The 13135-nt window shown below is 46.5% G+C and overlaps 1 protein-coding gene across 2 annotated transcripts in view; it reads left to right on the top strand.

Moving 5' to 3' along the window:
* Positions 1-13135, top strand: part of prkcea (protein kinase C, epsilon a) — a 697348-nt gene that overhangs the window by 360603 nt on the left and 323610 nt on the right. Inside the window, exon 3 of one of the 2 annotated variants that reach the window (XM_038813231.1) lies at positions 7778-7843. The exons of the other annotated variant lie outside the window; for it this stretch is intronic. Coding sequence (XP_038669159.1) covers positions 7778-7843 — 66 coding nt within the window. The remainder of the gene's footprint in view (positions 1-7777; positions 7844-13135) is intronic. 2 annotated transcript variants of the gene reach the window in all.

Below are 13135 nucleotides of genomic sequence, written 5' to 3'. Positions count from 1 at the left end.
CGTAGGGGAGTGGCGCCAACCACTCCGGGGTCGGGCCTCCCCAAATGTGGGGAATTCTCCGCACCTTTGGGGACTAGCCCCGCGCCGGAGCGGTTGGCACCAGAGGACTGGCGCAAAAAACCGGCGCCAGCGGCCTTTCAGGCCCGCCGCCCGGCAGCGGGGCTGGCCGAAAGGCTTTCGGCGGTTGGCGCATGCGCCGGTGGTGACATCAGCGGCCAGCTGCCGCTGACGTCACCACCGGCGCATGCCGTCACCACCGGCGCATGCGCGACGTGGGTTTCTCTTCCGCCTCCGCCATGGCGGAGGCCGTGGTGGCGGTGGAGGAGAAAGAGTGCACCCAGGGCACTGGCCCGGGGTCTGAGCGGGGGGCCCCGATCGCAGGCCTGGCCACCGTGGGGGCACCCCCCGGGGTCCGATCGCCTCGCGCCCCCCCCAGGACCCCGGGGGCCCGGTCACGGCGCCGATCCCGCCGCCACCAGAGGTGGTTCAAACCTCGGCGGCGGGAGAGGCCTCCCAGCGGCGGGACTTCGGCCCATCTGGGCCGGAGAATCGCCGCAGGGGCTTCGCCGATCGGAGTGGCGTGATTCCCGCCCCCGCCAATTCCCGGGTGGCGGAGAATCTCTGCCATGGCGGGGGCGGGATTTTCGGCGGCCCCAGGCGATTCTCCGACCCTGCTGGGGGTCGGAGAATTTCGCCCCTGATATTTGAGAGTAGACTGATAGGCTGGGAATTGACTGGATTCCTGCCTTTTGTGTGTCGAACATACATGGGCAATTTTCCACATTTCCAGGTAGATGCCAGTAATTGTACGGGAACTTGGCTAGGGGCACAGCAAATTCTGCAGCACAAGTCATTAGTGCTAATCCTGGAATATTGTCAGAGTCCTGGCCTTTTGCAGTATCCAGTGCTTTTGATATTACGTGGAGTGAATCAAATTGGCTGAAGACTGACATCTGTGATGCTGGAGGCTGCCTGAGGGGAGGCCAAGATGGATCATCCACTCAGCACTTCTGGCTAAAGATTGCTGTGAATGCTTCAGCCTTATCTTTTGTACTGATGTGCTGGGCCTCTTCGTCTTTGAGGATGGAGATATTTGTGGAGCCTCCTCCTTCTCCAGCAAGTTGTTTAATTGGCCACCACCTTTCTCGGCTGGATGTGGCAGGACTGCAGAGCTTAATTTTGATCCATTTTTCTGGCATGCAAGTGATGAAGTATCCCTGTGCTTAAGATTTGTCAGGCCCATTCTCCACTATGATTTGAATGTAGCTGCATGTCAAAACCTAAATTGTGGGCTGCTTTTGAGCTGTCAGGTTTTAGGGATAGTCTTTTCTACTTCCGCAGGTTGTAAATTTCCTTTTCATTTATTCTTCTCTATATCCATTGTCAAATGATTGTTTTTAAAAAATTTCTTCTTTAGATTGAACTCTCGACAATGGTTAAAGTCTGGGAACATCATTTAGAAGCACTCTGTCTGCAAACACTGCCTCATTATTCGAACACAGTTACTGGGTTTGATTTTCATCCTAGAGGCAGGTAGCGGTAGTCAGGAGGCGGGATTCTCCGAGCCCCGCGCCGGGCCGGAGAATCGCTGCAACCGCGCCATGCTGCCCGACGCCGGCATGCGATTCTCCGAGGAGCAGAGAATCAACGCCATTTGCACCGGCCCATGACCGGCGATTCTCCGGCCTTGATGGGCCAAGCGGCCGCGCGGAAATGGCGTTGGCCACACCTGCTCGCAGATGGCGGGAACTCTGCGTGCAGGGTCGGGGGTGGTCGGGGGGAGGGGGGGGGGGCTCCGATGGGGTCTGGCCTCTCCAGCCCCGGCCCTATTTTGTTACGCGGCCGGCCCCTGAACCCCCTCGCCATGTTGCGCGGGGCCGGCATGTTGAGGAAGTCCCCAGCGTATGCACGGGTTGCTGCGGCGCCACTGCGCATGCACGGGTTGCTGCGGCGCCAAGGAGGCTGGAGCGGCGTGAACCAATCCAGCACCGTGCTGGCCCCCTGTGGTAGTGCCCACGCCCGTTTTGCGCCGTCATGCAACACAATGGCGTTCACGACGGCGTGGACACTCTGCCTCTATTTCGGAGAATCCTGCCCAGGAAGTTTATTGGCTCTGCCCAGCTGCCTCCAGAGAAAGTGCCAGCAGAGACGGTGTCGGAGGAGCAGGTGCTGACGGACGTGGGTTCAATTCCCGTACCGGCTGAGGTGATTCATGAAGGCCCAGTATATGTGAAAAAGCTGTAACAAATGCATTTATTCATTTATACCTTTCTACTGTTTAATTTAAAAATCTCCCTTCGTTCGCCCTCTAAAAATGTCTGTTATCCAAACCCTTTAAAGTATCAAGTGCAGAAATTGCAAGTACTTAAAACCTCTTTATCTTGTGTTCATAAACATGGTGCAGTTGCCGGAATAGATCACAGAACAAGGGTTGTCAATCAAGCAATGTTTTCCCTGAGATGTAGCTGCTTTTCCACTTTAATGGATTTCAGTGCCAAACTGGCAGTGCCAAACTGTGCCGGGGTCCTCCTCCTCTGTGCCCCCAGAAGAATTTCCTCGATTGTCTCTCACCTGGCCAAACCTTTTGTAAACCTCCCTGACGTGATGTCACATCCATGAGGCATGAATATTTAGTAAGGAGGGATTATTTGGCATGGGGGGCTAATTATAGAATTGATACAGTGCAGAAGGAAGCCATTGAGCCCATTGAGTCTGCACCGACCCTCTGAAAAGCCTCCACCTAGCCTCACTCCCCTCCCCATCCCTGCAAACGCATAACCCAACCTACACATCTTTGGACATGAAGGGAAAATTTCGCATGTTCAAACTACCCAGCCTGCACATCTTTGGACTGTGGGAGGAAACCGGAGCACTCGGAGGAAACACACGCAGACACGGAGAGAACGTCTAAAGTCCACCCAGACAGTCAACCAAGATCAGAATTGAACCCAGGTCCCTGGCACTGTGAAACAGTAGTGCTAACCACTGTGCCACCATCTTCCCCAAACATGGAAATGTATTCAAATTTATGAAAATGAGGTATAGGCCTTCGGCCACGCATTTTGTGGCATCGCCGACGAGGGGCAGGGAAAATTGGGAAATGTGGGGTGATGCCGTTGAATCTCGTGAGAGGCCTCTTATAAGATTCGTGGCTCGAAACCTCTTGCGAGAGGCCTCGCTGGGCGAGATCCAGATCAGCATATTTTAATGAGCATAATTGCTCATTTAAATACCCGGGTTTAATCGACGCTTGGGAGTCAACGGCCGCGCCTGGGAGACCTTACCAGGGCGCTCTTTAGTACTGGCCCACACAAATGTGGACAAGGCGTAATGGCACGGTCTCCCAGGCTATTGGAGACCCCAATGGATAGAGTAGGGTGGCACTCTGGCATTCCCTGGCACTCAGCCACCTTTTTACTGTCAGTCTAGCACCGCCAGGGTCACCCAGGCGTTGCCAGTGTTCCCGGGTGGCACTGACCGTGTATCAGGCTGGTGGTGTCTGGGTGCTAGGTTGGCACTGCCAGGGGTTGGGTCTGGCTGCGACCTTGCCAGGTAGAATGGGAGGTAATTAAGGGGGTTCTAGGTTACCTCCCAAAGGTTGGGGGGGGGGGGTGAGGGGCGGGTCACAAAAACGGAAGGGAGGGTCTGAAGGGGTGGGGGGGGGGGGGGGGGGGATTGGGCAGCCAATCAAAATGGCACTCTGATCTGCAAATCAGCTCACCAGCAGGAAATTCCTCTAAATGTGGCTTCGGGCGGGAGAATCTCCTTAAGGCCAAAATAATCGCGCCGTTCAGTGGACTTTAACTCAAGTCTGCTGAATCGCACCCGCGATTTCTCCGACAAGAATTGCATTTCACGATTCTCGCAAGATTTTCCTCTTTCGGTGCCGATCCTGCGGGCGTAATAGTATGTAATAGTGGGAGATGCTTGAATACTCCTCTCTCTTTTCTCAATACATAAGAACATAAGAACTAGGAGCAGGAGTAGGCCATCTGCCCTTCGAGCCTGCTCCGCCATTCAATGAGATCATGGCTGATCTTTTGTGGACTCATCTCCACTTTCCCGCCCAAACAATAGTTGTGCCGCTAGTGAAAGCGAAAGTAGGAAGTAACAAGCGGACTAACCACTCAGCGGACTAACACTGCACTACTGTAACACAGTTGATGCATCACAACAACTGAAGACAAACATCTTTCAGTCCCTTTAATTTTCAGTGTTACTTCCTTACCAACATTAATTATTTAAAGTTCCTCATTCTCATTCGACCCTTGGTTTCTAATTATTTCTGCTGTTCTTTTTGTGTCTTCGCCTGTGAAAACAGACACAAATAATTTCTTTAATGATTCTGCCATTTTCATATTTCCTATTATAATTTCACCTGCCTCAGTCTCCAAGGGACCCAGATTAATTTTTGCCACTCGCTTGTTACATGATGGTTTCAGAATTTCTTGCTTCTTTGATATTCTCTTTCTCCCTAGTTATTATTTTTTGCTGATCCTTTGTTAGGTTCTTTAATTTTACCAGTGCTCTGGCTTATTAATATTCTTGGCAATATTATAACTGTCTTCTTTCAAGATGCTGCTATTTTTAATCTCTTTGATAATAATAATAAGCACTTATTGTCACAAGTAGGCTTCAATGAAGTTACTGTGAAAAGCCCCTCATCACTACATTCCTGTGCCTGTTCGTGGAGGCTAGGTAACCATGGATGGTTTACCTTTCCCGTAGATTTTTATTTCCAGATATAATGCATATTTGTTGAAAGCTAAGAATGGTTTATTTAAATTGCTTATCTCCCACTATAACTTTCCTTATGGGCCGGGATTCACCGTTGCTAGCGAGGAGGGGGAATTTAACACTCAGCCAAATTTCCCATCCACTGCAGCGGGATTGGAGAATCCCGCTGACGTGAAGGAACAGAGAATCCCGCTGATATGAACGGATGATGAATCCCGCCCATAATTTCCCAATCTACATTAGCCGACTTACAAATTGACTTCACTTAAATTTAATGCTCTCGTTTCAGATATGTACGTTTTCCCAAAAAAATCATGAAATTCCATCATATTATGATTGCTCTTCCCCACAGGATCCCTTACATTGAGATTACTATGAGAACCCTGTTTTATCATACAAGACAAGATCTTAAAAAGTAACTTGCTCCCTGCTTGGTTCCACATGCATTGTCCTCGGAACTTTCTTGAATGTCTCCTGCGAACTGAAGGTTCAGACTGATTTTGCACTTTGAATTTGTCCTGTTTACATGAAGATTAGAGCCCTCTGTTAATTGCAAGTTCATCTTATTCTTTGGGCTGTTGTTGGGGGGGGCTATAAACTATCCCCACCACTGTTTACTGTCTCTCGTTATTTCTTATTTCCACTGGTGCGGTTTCTTCCTCTTTCAAAGCAAGATCCATACTCATTGCTGTCTTGAAGATTCATTATCAAGGCTTTCCTCCATCCCCTTTTCTTCCTTTTCTTTTCAAAACTTCACATACCATAAAATATTTTGTTTCCTACCTTGACCACTATCCAACCTGCAATAGCTATTAGATCAAATCCATTTATTTCTATTTGTGCCATTAATTCATTCTTTTTATTTTGCTGAATGCTTCATACATTTAGAAAAAGTTTCTTAAATTTTAATATTACCATTTCCCCCTGATTTGACCTTATTCTCTGATGCACATTTACTATTTAACTCTTTGCCTCTTCCTGTCATACTGTGCTTATCTTCATCAAAATTGCTACACTAACCACTGGCCTTAATTTTTCTCTTTAGAATTATAAATCCAACCCCCCCCCCCCCCCACACACACACACACACACATACACACTGTTCTGAACCCCTCTTTTTATTGTAAAGCTTTACCTACAAACCGAGTTGTTCAATTCCCCAGGGCACTGCTTTCAGCCCAGTTTAAATGGAGCCTGTCCGAATTGAACAGCTCCCTCTTTTCCCAGTATTGGTGACACTGCTCCAGGAATTGAAACTCCAGTCTCTCATGTCATTCTTGGGCCACACTGAACTCTCTGACCTGTTTGTCACCATGCCAATTTACCTGTGGCTCAGGGAGTAATCCATAGACTCTGCTTATTTATTCGGATCCTAACTCCTCAAACACCCTCACCGTTGATTGGGCCTATATTATTAGTCCTACCTGAACCACGACAAGTGGGTCTTCCCTGCCCCTCCAAGTTCTTCTCAAGCCGTGAGGAGATGCCTTTAATCCTGGCACCGGGAGGGCAAAAACTACCATTAGAACTTGCAGATCTGCAGCAAATAGTATCTATTCCCCTGACTATATACCCGTCTACCTCTGCCACAGTCCTTTACACTCGGCCCACTGGATTGATGTTCTCTACTACAGTAAGTTATGTACAAAATGAACATAATTGTTAATTTTTAACAAATTACTTGATCTAGTTTAAGTTACAGGTATATTAAATTAAATATTTACCTGCATCGTGACCCACTGTAAATAGCGGAGGCAGTAAGCAGCACCTCCTTCCCATTTTGCACTGGGTTTCTACTCTCACAAAATTCCCAAACATTGCACTTTGTTTACGGTGCACTCTGATCATTACCGCTCTTTGCAACAGCTGATAATTGTTTACTTTTGTTGTGCATTCTTTGACGCAAATGTCATTATGTTCATCTGAGGTCTTCGGTAGAGTTCCAACTGCTAAAGATGATCTGTGCATGGAAGGTTCAGTGCAGATAAGACTGGTTTTCACTTTTGGACAAGTCGGTGGCTTAGAATGCCCTGCCCTTGCGTTCTCTCTCTGTTCTGATAAGCTTTTGAGGGAAGTCCCACCATTTTGTTATTTGGTTGTGCCAGGTGTAGCAATCTTGGCAGAGCTTCTCCCATGATGCCACATTCAAGTTACAACTCACTCAGCTTCCTGCTCATCATAATTAGTTCCTATCTAGGCAGGAAGCCCGAGACAGTAGGTTTCTTTTGAAAGGGGGCCTAATTGGGCACCTGCTTGTCTTCCTCGGGCTTCCTTTTAAAAATGAATGTAGTGATTAGACGGGATCACCATAAAAGCACTTTGCTTACATATTAATGTGTCACCTCAGAATCAATCTTTAATTTTTATTCTTATGGAGCTCATTTTAACTTGGTCTGCCGGCCAGGACGTGGGTTGTAGCAGCCCTCGGATCAGAGTGCTGTACTTACTGCTGCTCACTGCCCAGAGCATTTATAATGGCACTGCAGTCACCCATCTGAACTGGACAGGAGCCATGTTAATCTATGCAGATTGGGGAAATGCATTCTGTATCCTGGTTTAAAGTTTGAGCTACAAGTGGGGGCGATCTAACCTGGGTCCTTACAGGGACAGCTGGAGGCTGCTCAAACAATCAGCCCAATTGGACCCAATGTAATTCTTTAGAATGAGCCAGAAGAGGAGGATCTCCTGGGTTCACGCCAAACACCTGGCCTGTAAGAAGCATATTTAGACCCCTTCTACCAAACCTTGGAAGGGATTACCTCCCTACATTATTAGGCTTTGACTGCCGGCTGACCCAGTGGGTGGAACCTACCAGTTGTCTACCCCCCCCCCCTCTAGAAATGGGGAGCTGCAGCCCAGGACCCCCAATGGAAATCTGTTTTTGCACTAGTGATTTCCTCTCATCCGACACCACGATTCTCTTGAGAATGGATATGTTGCGAACTTATGTCCTTGTGCACATAAACATTGCCTTTTCACCTCAGTAAGTTTTAAAAAAGTAGATTTTAACCAAACTTCACAGGTGACTTCCTCTCATCAGGCACTGGTTTCCTTTCGAAAATGGGCATGCTGGGAACTGATCCGCTATCTGGTCTCCAAAAATCAGGTAGGGTATTTTTCGTCAAAAGGCACCAACACTTGAAATTTTAAACCTGTCACATGATTAACAGCCTGTAAAACTGATGCATAATTTTGCAACTTCATGATAGTTACACAAGATGCTTGCAGACTCCTTTCGAATCACCTTTCTGACCTATCGCAGCTACTGCAATGCTCCACCTTTCAACTCTTACTTTTGCTCTTATTTCAACTCACTCTTTACTAGGATTCTAAATTCTTACTAACTTATACCAGACAGAAGAGGAGAGTTTAGAAAACAAAAGGAAATAGCCACAACACTCTGCTGTCAGATACTGACCAATGTTATAGTGCAGCCTTACTGTCATCAAGTTTTTGTTGATATTCTTTTGTATAGAATACTCTGATCTCCTACAGGCACCATCTTGTTTGACGTTTTTATCGCTTTAGAAAGATTCCATGAAGTGGTGTATTTGATTAAAACTTGATGTATTTTTCTCGCATACCACTTGAAGGCGTATTCATTGCAATGTTGAGTTGCTGCGATTGATACTTGTAGATGGTTTTAATGTGCAATGGCAGAGATGCAATTGTAACCCAGTCACAGATGGATTGTTTCCTTAAGTGATACCAGGCAGAGTGTTTACGTTGGTCAGAGAGGAACAATATATTTTTCTTCCTGGACTAGTGCTTTAATCTTCGAGATATCACAATAACAGAAGAACACAAGAACTAGGAGTAGGCACTTTTTCAGCTTCTTGAGCCTGCTCCACCATTCAAAAACAATCACGGCTGATCTCATCTTGTCCTCAACTTCACTTTCCCACCCGTTCTCCATAACCCTTCAACCCATTAGTAATTAAAAATCTATCTGCTCCTTAAATTTACTCACTGAGGTTGTCATTCCCCAGTCCAAAACAGTTGGCAAAGCGATTGTTTGTCAAATATATATATAGACTTTACATGTTGCATGGAGTAACATAATTCTTTTGTTGCACTACCGACTTTTTTTTACACTGTGTTTAATTAATATATTAATTTCTGCTCAACGTTCCCTCTTCTTGAAGAAGATGTAGTTTGATTAAAAATTAGTACGGTATCAAGCCAAGTGCGAAGATAAGTGTGTCTGGATGTAGTGAGAAGGGTTAATGCATGTTACTTAAAGTCATCTTATGCATTCATTAACCTCTCTGGTACTGAAATGATTCATTTGACACCCACAGGGGAGGTTGCTAAGAAATGCAGCCGGAATCGAGAAGGTTGTGATTTTGATCCAGGTTTAACCTGTGTTGATTGATAGTATAAATTCTGGAGTTTGCTTGCTTGTGCTTCTTCAACGTTTGCCTGCTACCAAGCTGCAAGATATCACAGATACTGTTTTCAAAACTTTTTCTGAAAGCATAAAACACTTCTCTGCTGAGTTCCTTTTCCCTCTTTAGATATAGCGCGAGCCTGTTTTCTGCCAGCACAATCTTATTTGTGCTGTATTTGTATCAATTCAGATGAATGCCAGTGTGAATTGTGGGAGCGATTCACATGTAAAATTCAGCAACACCTTGTTTTCAGTTCTTTGTGTGGGTGCAAAATATGGGTTTTAATTCAAAATGTATCTACGTTTAAATTCCCCTTATTAAATCTGCATTGTGAGTCATACCTTATGTATATTTAAATACTCAGGACCACAGAACACAGAAATGTTATAGTGCAGAAAGGGGCCATTCCAGCTCGCTGAATGAGCTATTGAATGAATGCCCTCTCTTGCCTTTGCTCCATACTTGCTTGAACATACTTGCTTTTTAGATAATTGCCGAATTCCCTTTCGAACGCTTCACCCAACCTTCACCACACTCTCCACCAGGGCATTCCAGACCTTTGCCATTCGCTTTTCTTTCTTTTACACATTATTTTAAATCCGTGCCCTCTTGCACGCGATACTTGGATGAGTAGGAACAGTTTCTCCCTATCTGCTCTGTCCAGAATCCTCATGATTTTAAACACCTCTGTGAAATCTCTCGCTGCTGTCTTTTCTCCAAAGAAAACAGTCCTTTTTTTTCAAAATTATCTTCAAAACTGAAATTCCTCATCCCGGGAACATTTCTCATGAATCTTTTCTGCGCTCTGTCCAACATCTTCATGCCCTTCCTAAAGTGCATCGTCCAGAACTGGCCGCAATCATCCAGCTGAGGCCAAACGAGTGTCCTTTACAAGTTCAACATAACCTCCTTGCCCTTTTACTCTATGACCCTATTAAAAAAACTTAGGATATTGTATGCCTAGGAACATGCACAGAAAATAGAAGTTGGAGGAGGACATTCGGCCTTTCGAGCTTTCTATGCCATTCATTATGATCGTGACTGATCATCATGTTCAATATCCTGATCCCCAATATCCCTTAATCACTTTAGACCCAAGAGCTATATCAATTTATTCTTGAAATCATACAACGTTTTGGCCTCAACTACTTCCTGTGATCGGCGATTCCACAGATTCACCACTCTCTGGGAGAAGAAATTTATCCTCACCTCAGCCCTAAAAGGTTTATCTCTTATCCTCAAACTATGACCCACAGTTCTGGACTCCCCCACGATCGGGAGCATTCTTTCTGACTCTACCCTGTTTAATCATGTTAGAATTGTATGCATTTGTATGAGATCCCCGCTCAGCCTTCCGATGAATATAATCCTAACTGACACAGTCTCTCCTTATATGACATTCCTGCCATCCCAGGGATCAACCTGGTAAACCTTTGTTGCACTTCCTCCATCACAGGAACATCCTTCCTCAGATAAGGACACCAAAACTGCACACAATACTCCAGGTGTGGCCTCACCAATGCCCTATACAATTACAGTAAAACGCACCTACTCCTAGACTCAAATCCTTTCGTTATGAAGTTCAACATACTATTTTCCTTCTTTCTGCCATCAGTACCTGCACGCTTACTTTCAGAGACTGATGCATAAGGACACCAAGGTCTTACTGATTATCCAACTCTCTCAATTTTACACCCATTCAAATAATAATCTGCTTTCCTATTTTAGCAACTGAAGTGGATAACCTCACATTTATCCACATTATACTGCATCTGCCATGCATATCTACTCACTCAGCCTGTCCAAATCACGCTGAAGCATCTCTGCATGCTCCTCACAGCTCACATCTGTGTATCATCTGCAAATTTGGAGATAATAGGCTGGATTCTCCGAATCTAAGGCTATGTCCTCATGCTGGCGTGGGAACGGTGTCGTTTTACGACAGAAAAAATGGTGTAAAACGGCCACCGATCCGCCATTTGGCCGGGGGCTAGCATGCTCTAGCTGCCGATACAGTCCAGAGAATTGCCAGGTCCGTGGCTGCGCATGCGCACAGTGGGGCCTACTGCGCCCGCACGGTGCAACATGGCGGCGGCCACTCGCGGACCCGGCCCACAAAATAGTCCCCCTCTTTGGCCAGCTCACATGCCCTGGACCACCCCCCACAGTGCCCCCAGCCCCTGATAAAGTCACCCCCTGCCCGCGAATTGGCCCTCCCCGACTATGGCGGTCCTGGACTGAGTCCGCAGCCTTCACGCCGAGTTCACGATGTTTGAGACCACACGCGACCGATGCCATCGGGCCCTCGGCTGCTTGGGGTCGGAGCATCGGGGATGGACCTCAGGCAATGTCCTGAGGCCGTCGATACGTGGCATGGCGTACTCGGAGACTACGTCGCTTTGGAAGGGGTGGAGCATTGCAAAAACGGCGCCGCCCCCGATTCTGTCGTCAGCGACCGGAGAATCCAGACCACTACATTTAGTTCCTTTGTCCAAATCATTAATATATAATGTTAAAAGTTGGGGTTCCAGGACAGATCCCTGAGGTGTCCCACGAGTCACTTGCTTGATTAACTGCTCGCTCAACCTATCCTGCTACTTCAAATGACTTATGCATAAATACACCCAGGTCCCTCTGCCCCTGCAATTCCTTTAGAATTGTGCCCTTTATGATATATTGTTTCTCTATGTTCTTCCAACCAAATTAAATCACTTCACACTTCTCTGCAATGAACTTCATTTGCCACATTTGTGTCCATTCCAATATTTTGCCTGTGTCTTTGAAGTTCTATCTTCCTCACAGTTGACATTGCTTCCAAGTTTTGTATCATTTGCGAACTTTGAAATTATGATCTGCACACCAAGATCTAGGTCATTAAGATATAGATATATCAGGAGAGGCAGGGGTCCCAACACTGATCCCCATGGAACACCAATATAAATCTTCCTCCAGCCTGAAAAGCAGCCATTAACTTTCTGTTTCCTGTCACTCGAGACAGTTCCATATGCATGTTGCTACTTTCCCTTTTATTCCCTGACCTATAACTGCTCACAATCCTGTATCAAATGCCTTTTGGAACACCGTGAGGCGGTATTCTCCGTCCCGCCCGCCCCGTTTTCCGTCACGGTTCACCTGCGGCGGCAATGGGATTCTGCCGCAGCCGGCCAATGGGGCTTGCCATTATGGCTACCCCTATACCGTTGGGAAACTATGGGCGCAGGTGGTTCTCCGGCCACATTCCGTCGAAACGGAGGAACCCTCTCCCGAAGGAGAATCCCACAGCATATACACCACACATCAACTACATTGCCCTCATGAACCTTCTGTCACCTCTTAAAAAAGCTCCGGGAAGGTAGTTAAACATGATTTTCTCTTAACAAATCCCTACTAGCTCTCTTTAATTTACCTACATTTGTTCCAAATTATTGTTTCTAGAAGTCCCCCCCCCCCTGCATTGCCCCGGCAACAAAGTTAAACTGGCTGACCTGTAGATGGTGGGCTTATCCTAGAGGCTGGTTTAGCTCACTGGGCTAAATCGCTGGCTTTTAAAGCAGACCAAGCAGGCCAGCAGCACGGTTCGATGCCCGTACCAGCCTCCCCGGACAGGTGCCGGAATGTGGCGACTAGGGGCTTTTCACAGTAACTTAATTGAAGCCTACTTGTGACAATAAGCAATTTTCATTTTCATTTCATTTCATCTTTACACCCTCATTTGGCCAAGAGTATAACTTTTGCAATAAGCCAGCCTTCTGACTCCACCCCAAGTCAAAGAAAGATTGGAACATTATGGCCAGTGCCTCCATATTGTGGGCTATAAGTCACGTCCGTTTTTTTTATATGTCTCTTACTAAAATGTAGACTAAGTCTCATTTCATGTGGACTTAAAATCCCCTCATTTGAATATGGTTCGTAAGTCGTGTCTTAAATATATTTAAATTCCTCTCATTGGTTCTAAGTCACACCTTATGCATGTTTTAGGTGCCCTTACTAGAATGCACATTACACCT

The sequence above is a fragment of the Scyliorhinus canicula genome, chromosome 1 (genome assembly GCF_902713615.1).
Source record: "Scyliorhinus canicula chromosome 1, sScyCan1.1, whole genome shotgun sequence".
In the NCBI taxonomy this organism is placed as follows: domain Eukaryota; kingdom Metazoa; phylum Chordata; class Chondrichthyes; order Carcharhiniformes; family Scyliorhinidae; genus Scyliorhinus; species Scyliorhinus canicula.
The sequence above is the reverse complement of the archived record's forward strand: the minus strand, read 5'-3'. Positions and strand labels throughout refer to the sequence as shown.